At 39.4% G+C, this 27,830-nt stretch overlaps 2 protein-coding genes across 20 annotated transcripts in view; one reads left to right on the top strand and one right to left on the bottom strand.

Moving 5' to 3' along the window:
- Window positions 1-824: 824 nt before the first annotated feature.
- The window catches only part of dock7 (dedicator of cytokinesis 7), a 57,190-nt gene continuing 30,184 nt past the window's right edge, over window positions 825-27,830 (top strand). For all 19 annotated transcript variants that reach the window (XM_023280525.3, XM_055004427.1, XM_023280521.3 and 16 more), the window contains exons 1-16: window positions 825-968; window positions 4,306-4,405; window positions 6,287-6,462; window positions 8,676-8,744; window positions 8,884-9,013; window positions 9,286-9,498; window positions 9,672-9,757; window positions 9,858-9,924; window positions 10,803-10,952; window positions 11,454-11,534; window positions 11,821-11,983; window positions 12,805-12,947; window positions 13,125-13,218; window positions 13,370-13,532; window positions 26,456-26,573; window positions 26,833-26,903. In XM_023280525.3, coding sequence (XP_023136293.1) covers window positions 931-968; window positions 4,306-4,405; window positions 6,287-6,462; window positions 8,676-8,744; window positions 8,884-9,013; window positions 9,286-9,498; window positions 9,672-9,757; window positions 9,858-9,924; window positions 10,803-10,952; window positions 11,454-11,534; window positions 11,821-11,983; window positions 12,805-12,947; window positions 13,125-13,218; window positions 13,370-13,532; window positions 26,456-26,573; window positions 26,833-26,903 — 1,862 coding nt within the window. In that variant the 5' untranslated portion in view covers window positions 825-930. The remainder of the gene's footprint in view (window positions 969-4,305; window positions 4,406-6,286; window positions 6,463-8,675; window positions 8,745-8,883; window positions 9,014-9,285; window positions 9,499-9,671; window positions 9,758-9,857; window positions 9,925-10,802; window positions 10,953-11,453; window positions 11,535-11,820; window positions 11,984-12,804; window positions 12,948-13,124; window positions 13,219-13,369; window positions 13,533-26,455; window positions 26,574-26,832; window positions 26,904-27,830) is intronic.
- Window positions 15,753-21,119, bottom strand: angptl3 (angiopoietin-like 3). Its single transcript, XM_023280528.3, has 7 exons — window positions 20,459-21,119; window positions 19,712-19,822; window positions 19,454-19,565; window positions 19,253-19,366; window positions 18,864-18,959; window positions 17,739-18,011; window positions 15,753-17,524 (listed from the first exon to the last, which is right to left on the bottom strand). The coding sequence occupies exons 1-7, from the start codon at window positions 20,984-20,986 to the stop codon at window positions 17,340-17,342; spliced, it is 1,419 nt and encodes a 472-aa protein (XP_023136296.1). The 5' UTR covers window positions 20,987-21,119; the 3' UTR covers window positions 15,753-17,339.

Genomic DNA, 27,830 nt, shown 5'->3' with positions numbered 1-27,830 from the left:
ATAATACTTATTGTATTTGAAAGTTCTTCCAAATGTCTCACATGAGCCAAAATGTTGTTTGTTTTTGCCCAAGAGTTACTAGCTATTTGTAACTGATTTTGAATGTTTTTTTCTGTGTGAAATTTTAAAAAAAGCTTAAGGCTTTTCATGTATGAAATGCCTGATCCATTTTTCCATTTTTGGTTTCAACATCTTACATCTAAAGGGTTTGCTGCTTTTCTCTGAAATTATTTCAATAGTTTTGATTAATGTTTAAGAGTTTTAAGGTTTGTTTTTTTTCGGTTAAGCAAAGCAAGCACTGTGAGTGTGTTTGCCATTTTGTTCTCTGTGACCGTGACAATATTTCCCACTCTTTTCTAGATTTATGGAAACCGAACAATCACCAGATTTAGTAAGAATTCAATTAGTATATTAATTGTTAATAATACAGGATATTTCAAATGAGCTCCACACATCCAGCTAACAAGTGTATGATAATAATAATAATAGTTGTTATTTGTATTTTTATTACTGAATGAATCATTACTAATAATCCAATTACATTATCTCTTTTTTATATTAAGTACTTTTACTTTATATGCATTTTCCTTACTAAACTTGTATACTTTCTTTCAAGGGACATTTTCACCATGGATGTGTTACTCATAATTGAGTATTTTTCTGCGGAAGTTTTATTTCATCAACGTGTCTGAGTACTTCTTCCATAATTGAAATAAATAAAATCATTGAACTCAAAGCCTTATTATATGGCAGTGCGCAGGGGCTTTTGTTGGGGTGTGTTCTGTTGCCCAGCTTTACGGTCATTACGGTAATGATCCATTCTCCCGTTTTCCCGTTTTCCCTGTGGCCGTAGTGAGTGAGTGGAAAGCGGAGTCTGCCTGCTCCCTGCCTGCCTGGGAATTTCGCTAAAGCACATCAGCGGCCACTGCCATGGCTGAACGCCGCGCCTTCGCCCAAAAAATCAGCAGGTAAAGACTCGCGTGTCGGAAACGAGGTGTTAAAATGCACACGGCGCTGCGGGTCGCCTCCATGTAGGTCGCTGTGAGCCCACCGCTGGGGAACCCTGTGAAGGAGGCCCAGTCGCCTGCTCAGCCTGCTGCTCCGCTAGCCGCTGTTAGCTGTAGACGGCAGAGATGCTCAGACCCACCCAGACAGACTAGCAGCACTGCTAGCTCGGCTTTTACATTGAATGCTAACAAAGGGGCGATATTGTCGTATTAATGAATGTACTCCGACTGGGATGGAGTTCGGGTTTTAATAATTAACCGTACCGAAATAGACTTCGCTGCTGTAAATTGAAAACCGTTAATTTTGGGCAGCTAGCTGTCTCGCCCACAGCGGCTAACGATGGGCTGCTAGGTACTACTGACACTGCCAGAGATGTGACTGAACTTTGTTGGGCTAATGTTTCTGGCTTGACCACATTTGAAAGGAGAGAGCTCATATCTCACTTAAAACAAAAGCCTCCCTCGACTGCTATCAAACACCGATTTTCTAATCTCCTCCCCGCCCCTCAGACAGATCCAAGTAATCTCTTTAACAAAGGGCTTTGTGAGAGCTGTCAAACACCATCATCCCAGTCACAGTTCCAGTTGAGATGGATAGTTATAATGTAGAGATCAGCATGGCCATGTCTAATCACTGTTATTACTGATCTCTTAATGCACAGTCAGTCAAGTCATTCAAGTATTTGTTGAGCAAGTATATGCCTGCCAGCTTGCTGGTCCACTTCTTCCTGTGTGTCAACATCTCTACCAGGGGAAAATTTTGAATTTACACTCCTGGGGAGTTCATTGTTGAGACCTGAGGCGTTTGAAAAGAAAGAGAAACTGTTGATAATTTCCAAAGGCTCCTCTGTGTTTTCCTCTTCTATTTTATGATGGTTAATGTAGTTGAACTAACTCTACTTGTTTATCTGTTGGTTTAAAATTTATCTAGTTAATACTTATAGGGTCCTTTATTTGTTATTCAATGAGCATAAATCTAGCTCCATTAATCAAATCCACATCTAATTATTTGGATTTTGCAGTGGTTTATGCAAACCAGACATGCCCGTGGCAGGTTAATTTGGCAGGTTAATCTCAGAGATGCCTAATAGTTGGAGGTAGTTGGATGGTTAACTAACAAATCTGCTGATAAACATACACAGTAATACCACATATATCTTAAATTGTCAACTGTCATGACAAACTATGCTGTCGTGATAAGTAGTGACCCAGGCTCAACACAGCTGAACGCATTAACTGTGTCAGAATGCATTAATTTGCATGAGTTTATGTGTTTTTCGTCTGTTGGGTAAGTGTGGGCATCTCAGTGCAAGAAAGGAAATAACAATGAAAAAGTAGTTCTTATTAAATTATTCATCTGACAGTGGGAAAAAAAATCTGTTTTGTACCTGTTTATGTATACTTAATTTTCGTAATAGTAGCCAATTAACCATTGTCACATTTTTAGGTAGATGGCCCAGAAGTTTCCGATGCGCTTTCGTTGAATGGTTTGCTTATAATACTGAGTTGCTGCTAGTTTCTATTTTGGCCCAGGGAGTTGTTGTTACCATCTTGAAGTGATCGCCGTAAAGCATATTGACTTAATCAAGTTATTCCTCTGTGCAGTGACCAGTGCTAAGTAAAGGCCTGGTAAGAGCCATTGGGGAGGACTGTGGAATGTGTTTGTCGGTTCAGCGTTTCTGCTTTTCTCCTTCGATGACAGCACTGCACTGTAGAGGCCACTGGATCACTACTACAGAACATTATCATGTTCATCTTAAGCTGGCAGGCTGGATTGTGCCGTTTTCGTTTTAGCTTTCCAGCTTAAAACGATAAGTTCTGGTTTGCAGTGTTGTTTTAAGTATCCTGTTTGTACCTGTTTGTGTACAGTATATTTTTGATAGATGAATGAGCACCATGGGGGTTTTAGGGAACTAGACTTGGTTGTGACATTTGTGATAACCTCCCTGACTGACTCACAGCTAATCTTGGCTCTCCATTACTGCAGTAAGACCAAGAGTTGAAAGTCATTTTCAAACTAGGTATTGTGATATTGCTTTCAGGATGAAGAAGGACAAGAACAATGGGTAGTTTGTTGCTCATGAGGTAAAGTGTAGTGAAAAAATGTAGTTAATCATAACCGTGGATCATCATAGCCTTTGTGTTACCTGTGTAAAATAACCTTGAGTCTTTTGTGTGTAGCCTTTTTCCTTGATTTTAATTTGTTATTTGTTTGTCTCACTTTGGGCTACTTGCTGCGTTGTTGTTTTGTTCAAGGCAAAGGTCTCTGAGTGGGTTTGGTGGTTGCTGTGATTTAAAGGACCTTCGTATGTGTGTGACTACAGCAGCGGTCGAACACCAGGAGCTTTGTGCTGACCACTCGGGTCCAGCGATTTTTATTTGTTTCTGTCCTCTCTGTGTGGCTGTAATATACTGTACGATGGTGTCTGAGGTGACACAGTGAAGCTATGAGCAGAAGCAGAGAGAGAGAGCCCTCAAAGAGCAAGAACTATAATTCTCCATGTTAGTTTGTCTCGTATTTAACATTCCAGTCCATTGCTTTAACTGTTGCTCAGGGCAATTAAGTCGACATTTCATCCATCGGTATTTATGACTATGCTTCTTTTCTTTGAATTTCTTTAGGCAAGCAGCAGTATGTTTAGCTGGATAACAGGAGTGTCTTTGGATTGGAATCATGAGAAAACCTTTTCACATGATATTCGCCACATTGCAACAACCACTAAGTTCCTGGCGTTCTCTGGGAACTTAAAATACATATTGCAATCGAGCTGAATCTTAAATATCACCGATACTTGAAGGTTAAAGGCTTTAAAATGTTTGATTAGTTTTCTAGTGAAATAGCTGCTTCTTCTCAGTCATTGGTACAAATACTATGCTTGATATTCTAGTGTGTCTTGTTTTACAAGGTTGAAAAGTTGGCACCGCTATTGTGATTGTGCAATGTTCTTTTGGTACATACACAAACATGCGTCTTTCACTGCACACGTTTGACACAAGCTTATATCTTAATTAGGGGACATGTTCCTCTATAGTTACACATGAATTCTTTGTAGTACTGATCATGATGCATCATAGATAAATAGATTTTAGTTTTACTCATTGCAGAATTAACTGCATAGTGTGATACCAACTTTGTTGTGGTAAAAAATATTGGGAAAACGTTGCACTGTGAGTTTATTACTTATTATTGTTAGTAGTAGTAAGGCTGCAGTTTGTGGTTCATGGTAACTACACACACATTTGATATTGACTGTCTTCCCTCTCTTCCTCTCTTAATCTGCCTCTCCTCTGTTTGCAGGACTGTGGCAGCAGAGGTTAGGAAGCAGATAGCTGGCCAGTATGGAGGCTCCCCACAGCTCTTCAAAAACCTCAATGCTGGGACCACAACAAGCAACACAGTGAGTAGTCTGAATGACCACTGATTACTGATTGTGTTTACATGTAAACAGTTTACAGTTCATAGTTGGCTCTCTCTGCTCAGTTGACTAAACATTATGTAAATAAGAACACTCTCTCTTCTAAACAGGGAAGCGGATCAGAGAAACCAGATGTCATTCTTTCTTTTGGAGAAAGCTTATTTCTTGGCCATATATACTTGTTACTGGCTTTCTAATGAGTGGTCTGTGTGTCCACATGAGCAGGACAAAGATTTTAGATAGGGACAGTAACTCTGACAGCTGAGCAGAGGGATAAGAGAAGGGATAATTACCCGTCAGAACATAAAACATTATAACCAGCCTACATTAGAATGTCAGTGTTTCTACTCTTAACAGTAGCGATACTGCTGATCCTTCCCATTTGCCTTAATATAATTCTGGTGTCATATATGTTAGTACAGTGAGTACATGAAATGATGAATCACCTTCTCAAAAGCCTTTTATGTCTTTTGGTTGAAATCCAAAATGTGCTGTGCTCGGCTCCAAGACATATGATTTCTGGGTTTTTTCTGGCCACTGTGATTTAGTAACTCTGACTGCAGTTTTGAATTGCAATGCATTGTGTAGGTTTAAATTTAATTTTGCATATTTATCAGTTTAAGCTGCACAGTGGTTTGGCGGTTAGCACTGATGCCTTGCAGCTAGAAGATGCCTGGTTCACGTCCCGGCCTGGGCCTGGAATCTTTCTGCATGGAGTGTGCATGCAGTCCTTGTGCATGCCTGGGTTTTCTCCATGTACTCAGGCTTCCTCCCACAGTCCAAAAACATGCTGAGGTTAATTGGTAACTCTAAATTATCCATAGATGTGAATGTGAGTGTGATTGTTTGTCTTTACGTGTAGCCCTGTGATAGACTAGTGACCTGTCCATAGTGTCCCCTGCCTTCACTCTAAGTCAGCTGGGATAGACTCCAGTCCCCCACGACCCTAGTGAGGATTAAGCGGTGCATAGATAATGGATGGATGGATATTTATCAGTTTAAGATGTGGGTTTCATCTTAAGAATGTATCATCAAATATTAATTCATGATTTCAGCTTGAGATGAGAGTTTTTTTTTCTGTTGAATTAGTGGTTATCTGAGTAACTGAGCTACAACCACTGACTAGCCCGTACAGAGCATTCAGTCTGTGCTGCAGTATTTGTTGGACTACTTACATGTCGCTCAGTCACAGTATTTGTTGAAGGGGAATTGCCAATTGACCCTAAGCAGCCCTGAGCCCAAGCACCAGCAAATACTTCCCCTTCCCTCCTTAATTAGGCTACAGTTGGTTTTTAATTAAACTGTGAAAGGTATTTGTGTTTAAATTCCTCGAGAGTTGAGGGACAGACACAAACACACACACACAAATTCACATAAAATGAAGCTGCTGAAACAGATTCCCCCTGGGCTCCTCATTTTAGAAGCAGGCTAAGACCGGTGAAACCATTAGCCCTTGCTTGAAGTCGCACACTTGATAATCTGGTTGCTTGTATCAGCTTGAGGACATCACAGATGTGTCTTTCTCAGAATTGATTTTTGTATTTGAAATTAAAGGTGATCCGTGATGTAGAACTGCTCCCTTAACAGAAATAACAGAAATAACCTCATAGTTAAGATCTGTTTTGCTGTGCGCGGTGTAAAGTAATGGAATGAGTACTAGCCCATAACGCTTTCATCTAAGGCTGTATGGGTCCCAAAAAGCATTTACAGAAAAGTAGTGACTTTGAAATTTAACCAAGACGTTCCTGTACAATGAAAATAAGTGTAGTCAGGAGGACCATGCAGCTGAGTATGTCATCACAGCTAATTTACTTTTGCCGTCCTTCTGATCTCTCCCTGTCACTCTTTCTCATTGCCCACCAGGTTCCCCTCACGGAGGCAGTGGAGCCGGTGGATTTTGAGGAGTATCTCATCACTCACCCTCCCATCGTTGAGTCTGGTCCCCTGAGAGATCTGATTGAGTTTCCTCCAGATGACATTGAGGTCATCTACACGCCCAGGGAGTGTCGCACAGTGGTGCAAGCTGTTCCAGAGGAAGGGTAAGGGTGCTCTGTGGCTGAAAGAGGTTTAAGTCGCAAGGGTGGAGTTAAACACAGTCTCACACCACATTTGCTCTGACACTATTGAGTTTGTCTCATTTAACAACAGTAAGTGTTGCACATGATCCAGAGAGCTTAGTAAATGTTTGTAATCCAAATTCTTAATATGAAATAGACTAAAGAATGATTGAAAAAATTTTAATAGGTCTGTCTGTTTGCTAAATCTACAAATTGCCTTAGTAAATCATTCAATTTATACATATTTAAATTTGGTACATTTTAGGGATTAAGTTAGGAAGAGGACAACAAACAAAATAAATATTTAGCAGACATATGAATCATAAAAAATTAAGTTTTAGATGTAATCTAAATTCAGTAAATTGTGAAATATATAAATAAAGTTGGGGCTGCACAGTGGCGTAGTGGTTAGCACTTTCGCCTTGCAGCAAGAAGGTCCCTGGTTCGCGTCCCGGCTTTCCCGGGATCTTTCTGCATGGAGTTTGCATGTTCTCCCTGTGCATGCGTGGGTTTTCTCCGGGTACTCCGGCTTCCTCCCACAGTCCAAAAATATGCTGAGGTTAATTGATTATTCTAAATTGCCCGTAGGTGTGAATGTGAGAGTGCTTGTTTGTCTATATATGTAGCCCTGTGACAGACTGGTGACCTGTCCAGGGTGTCCCCTGCCTTCGCCCGAGTCAGCTGGGATAGGCTCCAGCCCCCCCCGCGACCCTAGTGAGGATTAAGCGGTGTATAGATAATGGATGGATGGATAAATAAAGTTGACAGCCCCACATATCCTCTTTAATTGTACAGTGTATTGGGACTATGCTCCATTGTGATTCTGCACTTTGATTAAAATTAACGTTATCACATGCCAGGTCTCCCTCTTTAGATTTTTGGCCACATCTTTTCAGCATTCTCGCTGCCTTGTCTTTTTTATGTGTAAAAAGACAGAAGGCTAACATGTGGGCTCCATAATTGTATGGATGACATGGAGGCAAAGCACCCTCTGGTGGTCTGTTTTTTTGGCAACTTGTCAATAAAATGACATGTAATCTAAACTAAAAATATCAGTTGTGAATTTACACTTATGGCTAGTTTTGATCTTGTTTCTTATTTTTTTTAAGCATTGTAACTACATGTTGTCCTTGGTGTTTTGAGGCAACATTTACAAAAATCTCTCCTGTGCAGTGCAGCTGTCCCTCAGACTCAGGAAACCAGTTTGCAAATGGCTAAAATTATGTTTTTACATCCTAATTTAAGACCTTTACATACCCTCAGCTGATTTGGACTTCCTGATTCGGTCAAATATGATAAACATTTTGAATTACATTTGCGTGATTCTCATTTAGAAACTTTTTTTTTTTTTTCCTTCTCCCTATTTGCTGAGGCTCAGCTGTTGCTGTGTTTACTTACAGTTCAATTGTGGCACAAGAATTTTGAACAGCAACAAAACCGCTAAATCGTAGGTGTCTGGTTAAACTGCACACGTACTAAAAGTTAAAACACTTTGCAAGGTGTTTATTCTTGACCTAATTACTTACTGTAGCTCTGGCTCTTGGTATTTCAGAAGAGGTGACACACTGTACACCCATCAGCCACACCATTAAAACCATCTGCCTAATACTGCTGCCAAAACAGCTGTGATCTGTCAGCCATGGACACATGACCACTGGGGTGTCCTGTGATTTTTGGCACTGGGACATTAGTAGAGAATCCTTGGGGTCTCGTGGGGCCTCTGCAGATTTAACTTGTTTCGACAGATATTTGACTGGATCGAGATATGGGGATTTTGGAAGCAATTGGAACGCCATGGGCTTGGTTATTCCACCAGACATTTTTGAGCCGTTATTGTTGTGTACTTGTGCACGATGTCCTCCTCTGGGAGGCCGCTGGCACTTGGGAGTGCCATTGCCCTGTGGGGGTGTGCTGTTGTGTGTCAAAGTAACATCAACATGAATGCCAGGACTCAAGGTTTCCCAGCAGAACCTTGCATTGCAACAGGAAGATCAATGTTATTCACTTAACTTGTCAGTGCTTCTACTGTTGTGGCTGATCTGTGTAAATGTACTTGACTGTATGGTGTGTCAGAAAGATTAAATGGCATTAGTATAGTAGCCAGCCATCTATATGCACTTATACTAATGAAATTAAAATCTGACTCTGCTATTACAACAAAACTTGTTTGATTGATTGAATCTGTCTGGCTGCAGGGACACCGATCCTCATGTCAGAGACTGTGTCAGATCGTACACAGAAGACTGGGCTGTCGTCAACAGAAAGTAAGGCTTCTCCTTATGAGAATATTCATGTTTTTTATAAAAATAAACACTTATTTGCTGTTAACATCTGTACTAAATTTGTAAAATATGTATGTTCTTAAGGTATTGACAGTATCCTAATCATTGTTTGCTCCTTCAGATATCACAAGCTCGGTACAGGCTTTAATCCCAATACTCTGGACAAACAGAAGGAGCGCCAGAAAGGCCTACCCAAACAAGTTTTTGAGGCTGATGAGATGCCAGACAACAGCAGCTACCAGGATGACCAGGTATTACATCTTTTAGCAAAGAATGATCTGACTTCTTGTGTTTACCTAGAGGGTGAAAAAATTACCAAAGCAGCTCTGTCACTGTATCCAGTTTGTCTGAAATTTACTTCTTGTTATTGTCTTTGATTTGTCTTCCTTTTTAAACCACACTTGAGGGTTTCAGATTGTTAGTATAAGGATATGGCTTTCAGTGCCCATATGTATTCAAAACTTTGCAATGATATGTGAGTTGGTTATTCTGTGAGACATGTTGTAATTTGGTTGTCTTGTAGGATGACCTGAAGCGGCGATCAATGTCTATTGATGACACTCCACGGGGCAGCTGGGCCTGCAGCATCTTTGACTTGAAGAATTCCCTCCCTGACGCCCTCCTCCCTCACCTCCTCGATCGTGCCCCCAATGAGGAGATCGACAGGCACAACGAAGACCAGCGCAAGGCCAACCGCCACCGTGAACTCTTTGCTCTGCACCCTGCTCTTGATGAGGTACACTATGCCCCTTTTTCAGTCCTGAAACTGCTTTTTCTGCTCGTGAGTGTACATTTTACATTTTGAGTTAATATTTTTGGGGTCACTCAGTTCAAATAAGCCAGTGAATTCCATCTTTGTTTTTAAAATTGAAATTATTTTTATATGTGATCCGCTATGTGAATGTGTAGGAGGAACCCATTGAGCGCCACTGTGTGCCTGAAGTACCTAAAGAACACTTTGGCCAGAGGCTACTCGTCAAGTGCTTGTCCTTGAAGTAAGTGGTGGACAGCCTTTTTCTGAAATAAAAGCCGTGTAGCTCTTTTATTTAACTGCTGCTTTCTGCTGACCCATTCCTTTTTCCCTCCCCTTTGAAGGTTTGAGATCGAAATTGAACCCATATTTGCTAGTTTGGCCTTATACGATGTCAAGGAAAAGAAAAAGGTAAGCTGTTATGCTTTCTTCAGCGCCTCCTCAGCCCTGAGTTGTTGGGTCACTTCTGGAAACCATTAAAATTGTTGGGAGGCCAAAATGAATTTGATGAGTGGACGATAAAATTTTATGTTGTGGGCCTGTTATGCTTTTAGGAATGCAGTTAAATCAAACACTGGAACTATGTATCTATCTGAACAAGCACATCTTGCGCTGTTCTGTTCTGCGCTCCTTTAGCGCACAAACACTAGAGGGTAGCAGTCGTCTTGTTAAGTTGATCAGTTACACATATCGGCCTGCATAGCAGCTCCATTATTTTACAGGTGGTTAATTTGTCACTTTAAATGCTTTTTTGTCAGCCATCGTGAGCAAGAAATGATGTTACAATAACAGCCTTCGATCAAAAATTAATCTGGGTGCATGGTATTGGACTTTTGCAAATATCTGTTATTTTTCTACTCATTTTGATTGATTGCTGATGTATGCACATATTGTTTTTCTGCCTAACTGCATATCAAGTGTTCCTTGTAGTAGAATTAACATTATTATTGCCATTCTTATTGTGGCAGCTCACACATGTAGACATGAAAATAAAAGATGAAAATGTCCACATCCACTGGGAAAAAATTACTTCAACTTACATTTAAGGTCTGCCATGTTTATTTTTCAAACAAAACTGCAACTGATGGGTCGTTTGTGCCTGTCCAAATCCATGTTTGGCTGATGTTTAATTTTAAAGCCTTTGTCGATCCAGGTCAATAATGATGAAAATATTATTGTGCATCCATAAAAAATGTGTTTTAATCATAACAATTGTGCTGGTGTAGTCATGATTCCATTTCACATTTGCTGTGATCCCTTTACAATTATCTGTTCTATGTGTCCCTTAGATATCAGAGAATTTCTTCTTCGATCTAAACTCTGAGCAGACGAAAGCTATGTTGCGTCCGCACATTCAGACGGCAGCCATCTCCACACTGGCACGCTCTGCCGTATTCTCCATCACCTACCCCTCCCAGGATGTCTTCCTGGTCATCAAGGTAAAACAGTTATACTATGATTTCCTCTGTCTTATCTGTGTTGGCTTGAATCGTAAATGACCATGATTATAAGATAACTGTAAAAGTGATGGGGCAAAAGAAATACTTCCAATAAACCACAACCTGATGTAGCTTAAGAGATGATTAAGTCTCTGTATTTGCAGTAAAGCCATCAGGAAATGCTTTCAACTTGTTTTCACTTGTCACAATTTCCTCAGTGGGAGCAAAACGCATCCTGTAGATTCTGGTTCGTAGTGCAGACTTACTCTGAAAGGCACACTTTAAATGGACATGAAGAAAGCCACTAGCCTATCAACTCTGTGGAGGAGAAATTATTACATTAGTACTCTCATTTTAACAAAATTATTTGATGTTGTAAATGTAGTCCCTAATGCAGCATTTCTAAATACTATTACAGAACTATTGGACAGTCAGTCTTTGTCTGCTTTGTTATTGCTGTATGTTAGTGTAGCTACTGAAATCTGTGTGCTTTGTCATCAGCTGGAAAAGGTACTGCAGCAAGGCGATATCGGAGAGTGTGCTGAGCCCTACATGGTCTTCAAAGAGTCAGATGCTGCCAAGGTATGATCAGTTTAAATTAGATGTTGAATGCTAAATCATTGTCTCAAAATAGATTTTAATTCATGATGTTATATGATAATCTGAAACGTCAGCTGCATGTCTGATTTCAAACTGCATCCACTTTTCAGACAGTCTACCCATTTTTATTATTAGTATGTTGCACAGTGTACGTAATCTTTTTTCAGTGAATAAATTGATAAGTACACTTTAGTTTGTAGTCTGCAAGAACACATGTTGTAAGCTGTGTTAATTTTTCAATAAATCATGAAGATAACTTTCTTGATAGAACAAGGAGAAGCTGGAGAAGCTTCGTGGCCAGTCCGAGCAGTTCTGCCAGCGTCTGGGCCGCTACCGAATGCCGTTTGCATGGACCGCCATCCATCTAATGAACATTGTTAACAGTGCTGGGAGCCTTGAGAGAGATACAGAGCTAGAGATGAGCCTCTCAGGTCTGAGCCTTTTAACATTAGCTTTTAGGCTGTAAATATAAACATACTGTAGAGTGTGTATCTCAATATATAGTCTACCAGTCACAGTGAAGAGAAAAAAACATTTAAATCAATATTTGCTTTTGTAATGAACACTGTTTTGAAAACTTAAATACAAAAATAACAGCGATAGGAATTAATTCACTTATTGGCTGAACCTCAACATGATGCATTGTTTCATTCACATCTCCAACAAGAACCTTCTGGTATTAAAAACTGCTTATCTAGCTGTTTTGGTGTCCAATGCTATCTGTAAACCTATTACCCATTTCCTTGTACATTGTTTAAAAAACAATATTTATTTGCTTTGTGTGGCCACTTACAACCTCAGTGTCACTTATAGTTATCTGGGGACAGAGACCGTAAAAGACCTGGTCACGCATGGGGCTCAGGGACATGTCAATACATTGCCACATTTTACAGTCTTTATCTATGAAAACCTTTCCTACAACAAATAGTACAAAAAAGCAAATTCAAGCAGAGAGCAAAACATCCAAACAATGGATCTAGTCATATTGATCCTTGGTATGTTATTTTAAGTTTGACCCTTGATGTTTGTCTAGCCTTTGACCTCAGAAGGTATCTTTGATGCTGACTGTGGATGCTGCCATCTGTTACTAGGCAGTTTAGACAAATATAATGTATCTTTTGTGTCAGAAAGGATAAAAACTTTATATTGAAAAAGTTTGGGGGAACCAGAGTTCTAAAAAACAGTTTCAAGTTTTTGAAGTATTGAAGCATATTTAATTTTTTAAAAATTATTTTTTAAAATCTCTGTGCAGAGAGAAAAGGCTCATGGTCAGAACGAAGGAACTCTAGCATCATGGGAAGGCGTTCTCTGGAAAGGACCACCAGTGGAGATGAATCATGTAGTCTGACAGGTTTCAGACCTGCAACACTTACCATCACAAACTTCTTTAAACAGGTCTGTGCATCTGTACCTGCACATACAGTATAGTACATGCACAAATGTACTTTATGTTTGAAGTGCATGTATTTTAATGTACACAAAGATATATCAATGAAACCTCCTGTTAATATTAGAATGTTTAGGCTTTCTCTTTGTAATTATCTCCTGTTTTTTTACACCCCACAACTACAGGAGGGGGACAGGCTGAGTGATGAGGATTTGTATAAGTTCCTAGCTGATATGCGAAGGCCTTCTTCCGTGTTGAGGAGGCTCAGACCCATCACAGGTACAAAAAGCACTGAAATTATTGCCTTTTTATTTCTTTGTTTGTCTTGATGTAAAGTTTGAAGAAATAAACTGCTTTGTTTCAAATTAATATTTCCCCTTCTCTCTTTTCCCTCCCTTTCTCTTCTGTCCTCCATGACTGTCCACCACAGCCCAGCTGAAGTTGGACATTTCTCCAGCTCCAGAGAACCCCCACTATTGCTTGACCCCTGACCTCCTGCAGGTTAAACCTTACCCAGACAGCAGGGTACGCCCCACCAGGGAGATTCTGGAGTTCCCTGCTAGGGACGTATATGTGCCAAACACCACATACAGGTACAGAACAACTTCTGTCTTTTATTTCTCTGTTTAATCAGTTTAGCCTGGGGAGTATATTCATTTGCTTTCATTCCATCTTACCTTTCAAGAAGAAAGAGTGATTCATGCTGCCCAGTCATGCCGCCTGTCATGGTGGCCAGCCTTGTTTGCTTACACATGGACTACGATATTCAAAAATACTAATTTCAGTAGTAGTTTTCTTACTTTGCTGCTTTTTAGAAAGTGAGTTGGTTAATGGGTGATTGTGCCATCGATTAAGGGAAGCCCTTAATCAAAAATCACTCCTGTAAAAATCAGTGTGTCTCGGCATGTGCTTTGTACAATGATGACTGACATTGGTTTGTTAATGTTCACCTTGTGTCTACTGGTGTACATAGGTCATGTCTGCCAGTACCCTGAATACGAGGGCAGACGTGACCTGCATACACTGACAGACATGGTCTGCGTACTTTGTCCATGTATTCTACCTGAACGACGGCTATTTTTGTCAAGGTCACTAATAGAGATAAGTACTACCAGACATAGCTGGCAGCTGACAAGGTCTCACTACCACAGGGCTTGTTTGTGTGCAAATAACCAGGTGCCAGACCGCCTAATTCAGCACCAGTCATCCAGTTTTAGGGTTGTTGGTCTGCCCGACCCATTCTCATTGATGTGATATCTCACCCTGAGGGAATACTTTAAAGTTTTGCAGAAATGTCCACCTAGACTAGGGGTCTGCAACCTTTTACACTCAAAGAGCCATTTGGACCGTTTCCCACAGAAAAGGAAACACCGGGCGTCACAACCCGTTTGACATTTAAAATGAAGATAAAACTCCATATATCGTTTTTGTTTTTTTTGTTTTTTTTACCTTTATGATGCGTATAAAAAAAAACTATAGTGTGTTGCATTTATGATATCAATGAACTGCTACAGAGAAAAAAAAATTCATTAACCCTAATTCTATGAATATATGCAAAATAATTGGCAATTCAAATATGTATTAGTGTTGGGACTTTAACTTGTTCATTTAGATTAAATATTTAAAGAAAAAATGTTGTTAAAAAAAAAATAACACATTTATTCGCACCTTTCTGAGTTCCGAAATGTCTGGCACAGCAGTAACACTAATGAACACTCCAGCCCAGTAGGTGGCAGTAATGCACCTAAAGTCTGTTTACCAGCCGTGAAGAAGATACACAGGACGCACTGAGTAATGTCAGCACGCAAGAAAGTTTGGTGGACAGTGATGGAAGACGAGACCAGATTGAGCTTGTTGGGAGGAAATTTTTCTTTTAACAATCTTCCCGATGGCAGCTTGGATAAAAGCATGGTTGTGTGCAAATTGTGCAACGAGTTTTCTTATCACTTCAGCACTTAAAGCCTTCGGTATCAGCTCAATGTGAAACATGTTGCTGTTAGCAGCAGAGCTAACGTTAGCTACGACAGTCCTGGTACCATCAAACAATGTAGCCATCCCATAATAGACCACTTTTCGAGACACTGAAAGTGTCTGAGTTTACAAAAAGTTTTAAAATGTTGCATATAATCACTATAATTGCACTTTGAGTTTGCAGTGTTCTGCGAATGTAGCAGAGGAAAAATGCAGATAAATAGAAATGAAACACAAACATTTTTGTTGTTTAAGTTCATGTATATGTCTATTCATCGATTCAGTCATCAACCAAAAAGTATTTGAATTGAAAAAGTTTGCTTATTATGTCAAATATTGCTATTTGACAAAAATGCCAGTAATTGTAATTAATTACCAAGCCTCTAATTAATTAAATTCATTTTTTTAGTAGCGTCCCACCACTAATATTTATCTTACTTGGTTAATGTGATTTTTGCATTAATCAGGCCTGTCAGATGTCAAAATTTTACACACAGAGGATATAATGATGATGATACAATGATGACTTTTATGTCCAAGAGGTCACAGGTCAATTTCACTGTGGTGTCAAAACCACTAAAAAACACCAATCTTGAATATCTGCCTTAAAACTGTCATGATTATAGACCTCTTTTGTGCTACCTGGTTGAAGACATGTGAAGCTTCCATGTTCTACAATTGGTCGCTTCTTTGCAGCAACATTCATTGAAGCATAGTCTGCCGACATGGCTACAACTTTGTGTTCAATCAGAATCTATGTTCAGAAGCTTTATTGGCCAAGCATGTGAACACATTGGAGGAATTTGACCCTCTTTTTTGTTTCTGTCAATGAACTTAAACACTTCAAAGTCTTCACTACATATATATTTAAAGTCTGGGCTGACATGTATGTCAACTGACTATATGTCCCTGACTAAAGCAATTTCAGGTCCATCTATGACATTTTTGTGTTTACCTTTCATGATTTTCTTTAAACATTTTTAGAAATATGTGATGTTTGATAGTTAATTGTACAGATTTGTTTAATTTGTTTTCATAAATATGATCAGTTAGTGCACATAGCTACTTGGCAGGATGACGTGTTAGTATGAGGCATATTTACAGTACAGTTGTTGTAATAATGGACAGGAGTCAATATGACTCAATAACAGAGGAAATACACAAATTCTGTTTTTCTAATGATACCAGCATAATCATAGAATAGCATGAACATGGCTTAAATACTTTACAGAATAAAAAAAAGAAAAACATAGAACAAGCAAGAGAAAAACTTAATCAGTGCGCCGCTAAAGCTTTGTACCATATTTCCTCAAATAATAACGGTAGTCAATTTAGGTTGCTTTGTCATCCTTGAATTCCATCTGGCTGTTGTATGTGCTATGCAGATGTTTCATAATAAAAGCCTTGTTGAGATTGAAGGGTTTGCGTTCACCAAAACTCTAGGGGGCTTTTAATTTGACGCAGCTACACATGGTTTCCAATTTGTATTTGCAGCATATTGTGGTAACGTTAACAAATGAAATGGTAGCTAATTGCAAAACTAAACTATGCTTCTTAAACAGAGGAGTTAGACATAAACATCTGCCTCAAATACAAGATTGCTTCACATAAAGGCCTTTGACCTTCTGCAGTTGAAGTAAATAAAGGCCCCACTAGCTATTTGAGAAAATATGGTATCTTCATCTACAACAGCAGGCAGTATTTTCTACCGAATTTGGCTTTTGACATTGTGTCCAATTTGTAGATTCTTTTTTCCCCCATGAAACTGGGCAAGAAGCAAACTTCACTGGAAAAAAAAAAATCACCAGCATGGACACTTTTTTAGATACCGGAGATGCAGTTGACTTATATATTTTAAATGCTTTACGTTATAACCTGTAGGTATTTGTGTTTGTAGCTCCGGGGGACATGCAGTACAGTTTCGCATTGCAAAGATAAAATACACTTTACATACAAGCAGTCAAATACATATAAATTCACCAAAAAGATAGTTAAACATGTCAGTTTTAGAATTATAGTTTCTTCATATTTTTTTCATCCTACTGTAACACTGTGGCATTTTGCAGCCAGCGCTGAATTGGTTTGCTGGTGTGGATCAATATGTCTGTTTTGCAAGTGACTACACATGTTGCATAATGCCAGCTCTACTGTTCTTGCTCGGTCAGTCCCAATAGGTTAACAACCTACATGTCATGGTTGCATCATTGTGACAGTTCAGCATTTGCTGACTTCTGACATTTTTGACCTGCTTTCTGTTGGTCAGTATTAGTCTCTGACAAAATGGTGATGCGAAGCAGTCAGCTTAATACTACAGATAACGTGTTTATGTAAAGCCACGCCCCCCTACTGTTGAACCTTTTGACTGAACATTAGATATACTAACATATGTGAAAAATGCCAGTAGTATTGTATGAGAAGCTGTGGCCTGCTCAGTTGAAGCAATCAGCAGTCGGAGCCTGTCGTATGGTGATTTTGGTCATCTTGAGGGAGTACGAGGACCCTGTGCCAGGCTTCCAGTGAATGCCCTTCCTCCTCACAGAGCGTCCCTTTGCCCTCAACCACAAGTACCTTCCATTAAGATTTGTGTCGCCACAGGCATTGAACCACCAGCCACCTGCCAAAGGATCAGGACAGGAAACAGGAAATTAGTTGCGTTCACACAAATTAGCCTTATGTTAATGATTTTGTCCTCTAAGCGTGTTACGCAACCACTGTTAGAAAAATTACAAAAATGTCTGCAATGCGGCTCATTGTTTTGTTTATTGCTGTGATGGGGATACAGGCCATTAAGCAGCACTTGTGCTGAATCAGCTTGTGTAACTCTGTACCTGTGTAATTGCGAGCGCAGTTGGAATTTCGGTGGTTGTCCTTATTTCTGTCTTTTGTGGAGAATCTCATGCCGGTGCTGTTGGCCATGGCATCAGGCAGGTCACCTGAGAGGTGGCTGACATGAAGGGTGTAGTCCTTGGAGGGGCCTTCCAGTGAGAAGCAATACTCAGCCCAGCGCTTCTCCTCCTTCCAGTCCTCCAGATCAACACGCAGGGTGTAAACTCCTTGCTGTGTAATGCTGTGAATCTTCTTCAGGCCCAACCAGAAGTCCTCTGCATGACACATTAATCAATCAGATTAACTTGTTTAGACGTTTCGTGCCTGAAAGAAACTCTTTTGATAGCTACATGTTTGTTCATCTGTTAGCAGGGAATCTCAAAAACATTTTGCTCTCATGTATCTTTAATTTATTCATTTATCAATTACTTGTTCACCTCCAATAGACTTTGTGTCACTCGTATTTAATTAGACAAGGCATGCCTGTATTAACATGTAAGGTATAATCATTAAGCATGTAGTTGTGAAAGAACGTTGCAGCTAAAATTCCTAGCTGCCATTTCTTTCAAATGCAGCATGACTAAGCCTATGAACGCCCGTCTGAATGTTTCAAGTGTTGCAGGGAAAGCTGCCAAACTGCCTGTGTGCTCAGACAATACAGGAAGGCACTTCTTCAGTTCAGGGCTGATATTTAACGATCCTTGCTTCCTGTGACCATGACTATAGGGAGCACTTATAAATGCTCCATTATAATGCTGTATACAATGCTTCTATTCTGATGAATTACCAGAAAAATAGTTGCCGTCCATTTGCATAGCAAGTTAATTGTTTATGGCATTTTTGTGTTACAAATGCAACATTTTCCCATTTCCAGCTTCTAAAATGTAAATATTTACTGCTTCTCTTTGACTTGTGCCAGGGTTAACATAATGTCTTTGTGCTTTGATCTTTTGGTTGTACAAAAACTAACTAGCAGCAGTGGTAAATTTAATGGAATATTTTTTTTAGAATATGGCACACCAATATTTCTTTTGAATGAAACTCTTTAGCATAAAGCAAAACTGTATATTGCTTTTTACAATTTAAAAAAAACAGCTTTTGTCTTCTACAAATTTGAGTGTACTCACTTTCCAGGTCTCCAAAACCTTTTTCGTACTTTTCCCATGTCTGGTCAAAATCCGCTGAACCATCAACCCTCCGTTGGATGACAGTTGAACCTCCATCTGTAGAAGAAATTAGAAATATTTCTTGTCCTACAAGCCACACAAAAGTTTACTCAAAGATCAGAAAGACTCCTTATCATATGTAATGTCAGTAGGATATCCAACCTATTGTCTACTCTCATGGATAACTTCCTCCTCCTATCTAGCTTGATAACCTTTTGTGTATCACTCCTTGCCCGTTGATTGGAGACATGTAAATGCCAGCGATTTATCTTGTAAGTGTCAGTGACTCATACAGAAATGGAGTTTCCGGTGCTGTCACTGAGAACTCAAATAGCTGAAGTCTCACTCACCTGATCCCATTTCGCAGTAAACATTGAATGGCTCTGATTGGTTTGGTTTGATAACATAGATTCCACTGTTTGACTCCCCTTTGTTGTACAGCTCACTGCAGTCTACAGGGAAGTCTGAAACACAGTACAGAAAATTCAACTGAATGCATTTACGTTAGATATTTACTAAAACATTTTGAATATTGTGTTATGAATCATTACCAATTGTGTCCAGGCCAGTTGAGTTTCCCGTCAAATATCCAAACATATCAGGAGCCGCATGGTCTGAATCCATTGGCTTATCCACTGTATCTTGAAAACTGTCAAAGCTGAGCTGCAAGAGAATGCAAATTAATATTTAATAATATTTTTAGCCCAAGATAAAGTAATCCCTCTTGCCACATTGCTAAAGCAGAATATTAATAGGTAATTCAAAGTGCCATATTAGATCCCCACAGGCAATCTGATATGTACAACTACCTTTTCCTCCAGGTTTTTAATCTTGATTTTCTGGTGGTCAAGCTGATCGTGCTGCTCATTCACAGCTTTCAGAAGATTAGTGATTGTTTTTTCTTGTGCTTCAATTACTTCCTGAAAAAATACCAAGACAGACACGCTATCCATTATCCATCCATTACACCTTTACATTTGTTGTGTTTTACAGTGCTGTTTAGAGAAGCTTTTGAGTCATGTAAATTGTACAAATTTCCTCAAGTAGTGTTTTTATGCAGTGAGTGGAATTGTTGAGTTTTGCAATATCATGATGGAAACAGACTGTTACTTGTACCAAAGTACACACAGAAAAATTTGTAATGAGTTAAGTTGCTGGCAGTACACCGTTGCACAATTCTATAGCCTGTCCTGTATTTTGTGAGAACATGTAAGTGGATTTGGAATCAATAATGCAACATGTAGTTCAGGATTCATTGTTAATCAATAATCATAAATATAGCACTGCGATAGATCATACTAATAGGAAAATGACTGTTACCACATAGTTTTATCTTGGACCTGTTGCTCTTTCTGCAGCAGTTGTTTAAGTGGCATGTTGGTTGATGTTACCACAGTTCGTTGGGTCATGTTTCAACTATTCAGCCAATGTGAGAAAAGCTCTTGTTGCACTAAAAGCTTGTCTGCTCTCCATTTCCTTCTTTTGATGGACACATCTCCTACTAGCTGATCCGCTTAGATTGAAATAAGAAAGTTGTAGCTTCAGTAGCTTCTCACCTTAAGAGTTGTGATCTCACTAATCTGGTCAGCAGGGACCATGCTCTGTGACAATCCCTTCAGCCTCTCCTCAAGGCTGCCCACCTTGCTCTGCAGAAGTGTACGCTCCTGCAGAATGTTGTTGATCTTAGAGTTGATTTCCAGTGACAAGTTCCTGATTTCCTCATTGTTGGCTTTCAAGAAATTGGTGGTCTTCTTGAGCTCTTCTTCTTCCTCCTTGATCTCTGAGGTGACCACCGAGAGCTGGTAAAAAGAGTGGTCGAAAATGTTCAGCTTTTGGAAGATGTCGTTGATTTGGGCCTTGGTCTTGTGGACAAACTCCCGTAAACTCTGTCCTAGCTGGAGGAGGCCGTTTGCTAGTAGGCGAACATCATCCAGCATGGCAAAGCGAGACTTTGCCTCAGTTGGACTCGGCGCTGTGATGAAGACGTGGGAAGGCAGGGTGGGGTACTCATCTCTACCTGAGGTTTCCAGATGGACAGCAGCAATGGAACTGGCTAGTACCAGCAACAGGCATAACAGCTTCATAATGTTCTTCTCCTCCAATCCTGGCTTGTGAACTATTTCCTAGTACAGCTCTAGCTTTTCCCCACTTCTAAACACGCTTTTCTCTCCCTCTGCCTATAAGCTAGACTTCCTTGCTGTTAAAATGATGTGAGAGCAGCAGGCTGCCTTGTGTTATATACTGCCCTCTCAGTAGAGGAGGGGGGGATTAGCTGATCATTAAACCCTACTGTTTTTAGCTTTGCACCCCACCTCCTCCTAAATCCCTCTCGAGCCCTCCCTCTCCCGAACAAACAAATCACAGCAGTGAGCAAATGACATATACCCCCCTCCCCTTCTCTACTAACCATTTAACCCCAATCCCCTCTCCATCCCACACCCTACCCTACACTGCTCTCCATCTGTGGTGCAGCACTTTAGCTGATCAGCAGAAAGCCAACAATGGCCATCGCTGTTTTTGATGGATCGTCAGTCTGATCAATCTCAAACCTTATAACCCTGCGCACACTTTGCTCTGATTGATAATGCTGTGTGTAATTAATGCTCCTGGGTTTGATTTAGCATCCTGCTGAATCAGCCTAGCACCAGGCTCTCCTTTTGTGTGGGGAGGGGAGTGGGCCTGTCATCTGTGCCAGGGTTGAGCTTCTGGGCATGAATGATGTTAGAGAGTTTGGACAGTGTGTACTCATCATCATGGTTTTATTGCTCAGTCTTGTCATTTTTTTTCAGGTTTGTCATGCCTTGTGTGATATTTTTTAATGCCAGCAGACATGAAATTGGGACTATATAGTTTAGCGATTAGCTTGCAGCTTTTAAAGGATCATTCCTTTGCACAGAGTTCTGTCGTAAAAAAAACTGTCTTTATGGGAAATTCTTAGTAAGTTGTTTCATGCAGATTTGCAGTGTAGGTGAAATATGCCAACCTTTAACCACAGGGGGGTAATCAGTGAAATGACTGGGTCTACTGGGTCTAGTGTTTAATTGGAGTATAAATATTATAGTTTTGGCACTTTACATGGTTCTGCATTTCTGGAATAAGACTTATAGCTTCATATATGATCTGCTTGAATTTGTTTCTTGTCTATAAATTTTGCTAATTTCCCCCTTTTCTTTTTAGCATTTCTGTTAATTTGTGTGTTTTTTGGTTAATTTGTTGGCTGTACTAATAAAGAACATATGTTTGCTGATTCACTTGTCAAAAGAGGTCTATTTTCACAGGTCAGATAATCAGTCTCATTATTATAAAAGCATTCATAGTGTTACACAGATTCAGAAAAAAATTAATATTCCCCAAAAGGAATTTGCTTTGCAACAGTTAATCAAATATGAGAAAGTTGTATCATTTTACAAGAATATGAGAAAGCATTGGCATGCATTGTCTAGAGTCTTTGAGTGTTAACATTAACAGAAACATTAACAACCAAGAGAAATGCAAATACTGGGTATGTAGCATAGACACAACTTTGCAGCTAGCACTTTAGTATTTGGCCTGCAGAAATGTTCCTTCATGGTAGTCTGACCAGGGTAGCACAGCAACAGTTTGCTGTTTTTATTGTTGACGACAAAAGCAAGCTGTCTGCCTCTTTCCTCACTACTTATGGGTTTATTCTTGCTTACTCAAATTGTCTGAAATGCATCAGTGCTAATGAAGTGATCAGGAGTAATTCCTGGAGCCATGTCTCTGTGAAACTCTCACACACTCACAGAAGCCCCCTTGATTCCTCACCAGGGTGGTTAGCTTGTCTGTCTTATTGTCCATCGATCTCACATCGTCTGTGATGATAGAAGGAGATTCAGCTTATGTATCTTATTCTCCATCAGTGTCCGCTGTCTGTATGCCTCTCTTTTCCCTCATAGCTTCATTCTCCCTCTGCATCCTATTTGTATCTTCCTCTGACTTCTGGTGTTATGTCCTGTGCTGTTATTGTGGTTGTCATGCAACATTGTCATTGAACAAAAGTGGCAGTAACAGAGCAGAGGTCCTAGCCAGCAAATAGCAGAAAATGCTGGGATGTTTGGCTTTGGCTTAAAGTTTTAGCACCCTGGTTGTTACAGTGCACTTTAAAATACCACATAGTCATCTTAATGAGCTCTCTCTAGTAATTTGTGGTTCTACCTTGAGCTCTCAGTAATGCAGTTTATTTTAAATATATATAAGCAGAGCAGAAAGCAAGGGTGGTATGGAAAAGAAGAATTGCCCATGAATGAGTATGTGTGCCAGGAATTTGCTTCATCAGCATAAAGCTGGTAACATTATTCACTGTCCTTTATTCCAGCACAGTGGTTAGCGCTGTGGTTTAACAGCAGGAGGCTGGAGAGTTTGAACCTAACCTGCTGGAGCCTTTCTCTCTGGAGCTTACAGGGTTTACCCATCTTTGTGCTCAAGTTCAGTTTTGCAGTGGAATTTTTATTGAACAAATTTACAGACATGACACTAAATTCCCTTAGCAGTCAGTTCAAATATGTCATGTTCTCTGTTTTTTTTTTGGAAGCATGTTCGCAATTGCTGAGTTATTGTGTGATATGTTTTCTAAAAATTGTAATTCTATGCCTTATGTTGCCTATGGGTGAGAGGATGACTCTTCGATGAGTCAGCCTTTTTTTCTTTTTGCATTCTTTGATACACCTATATGTCCATAATAATATCTATAGAGGGAGGATGGAGGACTATTCTTCGAAAAGATGCTACCTCATTTGGTGTTTTGATGATGGTGATGGAGAATGCTGTGAAACATGTCGGTCCAAAATTTTCCATCTGTGTTTAATTGGTTTGAGATCCGGTCACTGCGAAGCCCATAGCATACGATTCATATGTCTTTGGTGCTGATGAAATTATTATTGACTCCTTGTGCCCTTTGGATGTTGACATTGCTATCCTGGAAGAGATGCCTATCAGGACAGAAATGTTTTATCATAGGATAAAGGTGATCACCTAAAACAACTCTATTGATTTCCAGTGACCCTTCCCTCTATGGGGGCAAGTGGACCCAAGTTATGGCTGCAAAACACCCTCACAACATAACGGGGGGGGGGGGCCTTCGGCATACATTTTCCGAGTTTTTTTCCATTTGTCATTCTCATCCCTGAATTCAGTAGTGCTAGATCACTATCATGGCATTTAAGACTGTAAAATAAACATACAGCCTCTACATTGATGGATCTTGTATACAGATCCATTTCATTGGTTCAGGATGAAATATGTAAAATTAATTGTTCATGAAATTTGGCTTGTTGACAGTATTCTGAAGAATAAATCACAAGTTGGACTGTAAATAAAGCTGGAGAAAACTTTTTTTTTTAATCTCTTTCTCTTTTCTTTGGCTTTGTAATGAGCTTTTTATTTTAGCTTTTTTTTGTAGCCATAGGCAGTTTTCATTGGAAGTCTCACACTCTTTTCAGCACTATTTCAACCTTTGAAACTTTCCCAATACCACTGAGTTACTTCATCACCTGTCTGAGAGTGAATGTCTTCATTTAGAGTAAGTAAACAGTGACATTTTCCCCTTATGTAGCCCAAAATAGTGAAAATGCATAACTGTCATCTACAACTTTAACGGAGTGCTGCAGAGTTTGCAGTGTATGGTTTGCCTTGGCATGTGTATTGATTAATCAAAGTTAAATCTGATGACATGAACCGACCAGTCAGCAGTCACTTCCATTTGTGCTTATATGGATAGTTTAGCATTGCCAGAATAAACTTGTCTTGGGGTCTATTTCAGTTCAAGTTCAACAACCCACTTCAAAGCAGCCACAACAACTGTTAGTACATGCTAACTTAAGGTTTACTTAAGACAGGAATACGTACAGTTCTAACGATCAGACAAAGATTCCCATGCTTCCATGTCAGTTGTGGTTCCAGCTGTGTTCTCTGTGGAGCCGTCCCCCGCAGAATCGACTACGTCATTGCGGTTTGTCAGCTGATCCTAGGTTACTTTACACTTCCTATTTTGCAGCCTCCTCCCCCTTCCCAACAGTGTAGTAACCTGTGTTTTTACCAGTGCAGTACCATTACCTCTGCTAGCAACAATGACCGGGACTGTGATATACAAAAGCTTTGCATTTTTTAACTTAAGCAGAATCAGCAAATAGCCACCATGCTGTTTATGTTGGACGAAAGTTTGTATATGTGCAATATAATTTAACTTATTTTTTTATACAGTGCTTTGTCAGTTTTAGTTTTGTCAGATTGGTGCTACACCATGTACTGAGATTTTTCGTGTAAATTTCAAGAAGTGTTGGGTGTGATTGATGCCAGTCTTTCCTTCAGTGTGTGACATGATGACCAGTGGAACAAAGCAGCACATTTCTCAGGAGTCCCAGACCATTAGTTACGCCAGAAGTTCCAGATTCACTTGGTGTCTTTTGGCATTACACTAGAGCTCACAATGTCAACTAAGGCAAGGCCTTCATTATTGGCTAATTTTGTAGCTGTGTCTTTTAAATGGGCCCTGTGCTCAAATTGTATATATTGTTGAGACAGGGACCTTATATATATTTGTCACAATAGTACCTCAACAGGTAAAATGTTTGCCCAGTGGCCTCCTAGCAGGTTATTCCGGTCAAGCTTTAATGGTACTTGCTTTTCAATATGTTATTGAGGATAATAACAAACTCTTATTTGTTACACTTATTAATTAAGTCACATACTCCTCATTCCTCTCTTCTCCCTCATGTTTCTGAAAAACTGAGCTTAGGATCTTTAGGTTTCATCTTGTACAGTTATTGACAGGCCAAGCCTCCCATATCCACCAATCAGAGTATGGTTTACCCACCACAGAGGCCTCTCCCCCTTGAATTGATCAGTTCATGTAACATGGTAGGTAATTAGGGCAAGCACTTTCAAAGACTTCAAAGGTCTAAATGTCAGAGTAAGAGTTTGTGGACCCTGGTCATTTAGAAGACGGAAAATGACATTGTTATTAGGGATAGTATCTAGTCTTTCTTATATAGGCTGTTTTGTGATTATGAAATGTACTGTGAAACATTAACCTCGCTTGTTTATTTGCTTGATAGTTGGAAGTTATATAATAAGAACTCATAATTTGTATTCATACATTTTAAATCAGCTGTATGCTTTTTCTTTTAAAGCACAACTCTAACATATACAAAACCCATGTTATTACTGTTTTTGCTTCATGACACTATGCATTGTTTTTTGGATTCTACAAAATGACACTGCTCACTGAGACTGCTCACTGAAGCTATGTAAGGCCTCATAACTGAAAAAAACATGGGATTACAATGATTTCAGAAATCCCTCACTTGCAACCCAAAGCTGATGTTTGGATTTGCCTTTTAGCAGAAAAAAAAATGGTAAATGCTGATATGCATTTTACATACTATAAACATTAAGGTCATACTTATGATATAGGATGTTTTATGCTAGATTAATTTGTCTGTATTGTACAGGCTTTTTATCTTGTCGTGTCTCTTTGGTGTGGTATGACATAATCTCTAATGCACCTTGTTTTGTCCTTTTTTGTGTCTTTTCAGGAACCTGCTGTATGTGAACCCTCAGAGTCTTAACTTTGCAAACCGCCAAGGCTCTGCTCGAAACATCACAGTGAAAGTGCAATTTATGAATGGAGAGGATCCAAACAATGCAATGCCGGTATGTCATATTCTACAAGAACACAATTCTTGTTTTTGAACTGATCCCAGTCTAGTCAACCATACCATAAATGTTATGTCTTTGCCAAATGTTTTATTATGTTAGAAACTTCAGACTTTCAGAATTTAAAGCTTTATTTTCATCAGTGCAGTGACAGGTTGCATTATTCTGCAAGTTCATGTTAGTATATGGTAATAATTCACTGTAACATGGATGAATGAGTTTGTTTTATGTTGCTTTTTTTTAAAAATTCCCTTAGGTGATATTTGGGAAGTCAAGCTGTGCAGATTTCGCTAAAGAGGCTTACACTGCAGTGGTTTACCATAATAGGTGAGTTCATTGTGTGTCTTATGATTGATATAATTTGTGAAGTAGCATTTTTTCTCAAGAAAAGTAGAAAAATTACATTTACTGTCAAAATATTTTGACTTTCCATAATAATAACATAAGACATATAGGATTGTATGATTCATGTCATCATCTTTTTACATTGTACAGCATCCATGAGAGATTAATGCGCTGCAATCTGAGAAATTACATCCAAATAGAGGAAAATGAAAGCAAATCCAACAAACATTTCCACAACAGAAACAGAACCAAATACAGAATTAAACAGCAAATAAAGAATACTCATAATCAAAGTAGTTCAGCTGTTTTGTAATTTGCTTGTGCTCTGTTTGCTTGCATTTTGTCAAGCAGCAGTGCATTAAGCTTTCAGGGCCACTGGAGTAATTCCAAACTTCAAGCTGAAGTCCAGCATCAGCATTAAGTCTACGCTACTCTTAGATGTCTTTATTTTAAGGATAGTTTGAGTCAATCTTCTCAATACTGTCAAGTAGTGTCCTTGGCACAAGTTTCTTGCGTCTCTCAGGGGTCTCTATTTTATGACCACTATTAGGTGTTTTTTATGACATCCAGTAGTTTGTCATTTGTCACCCAGAGGTCACACCTTCATCGCTAAAATTAATCAATCTGTGAATAATGTACCCCTGTGATTAGGACAAAAGAAGTATAAGTAGTGTATATAGGTAGTGGTCAATACAGTGCAGGGTTTATGCAAGTACATTGCAAGCATGTTGGCCAACTGGGTGTAAACATTGAGAATTGTTTGAATGTGTTTTATACAATGTTTTACAAACTACAGTGACATTGTGGTGGCTCCATTGGAAATAGACCCAGTAGTCGAAATGCTCACCATCAACTTATATTGGTTAAAACACAATACCGATATACCAATCAGTGCTCAGTACCCTCACT

Source organism: Amphiprion ocellaris, chromosome 2 (genome assembly GCF_022539595.1).
Source record: "Amphiprion ocellaris isolate individual 3 ecotype Okinawa chromosome 2, ASM2253959v1, whole genome shotgun sequence".
NCBI classification, from domain to species: Eukaryota; Metazoa; Chordata; class Actinopteri; family Pomacentridae; genus Amphiprion; species Amphiprion ocellaris.
Note: the sequence above shows the minus strand (reverse complement) of the source record. Positions and strands in the feature narration are given on the sequence as shown.

Bases quoted from the DNA above. Each gene is read 5' to 3' on its own strand.
- angptl3 (XM_023280528.3), bottom strand. From the start codon at position 20,986: ATGAAGCTGTTATGCCTGTTGCTGGTACTAGCCAGTTCCATTGCTGCT. The intron at 19,823-20,458 runs GTGAGAAGCTAC...GTATTTTTTCAG, and splicing joins GTGAGATCACAACTCTTAAG to GAAGTAATTGAAGCACAAGA. The intron at 18,012-18,863 runs GTGAGTACACTC...TGTGTCATGCAG, and splicing joins AGGTTTTGGAGACCTGGAAA to AGGACTTCTGGTTGGGCCTG.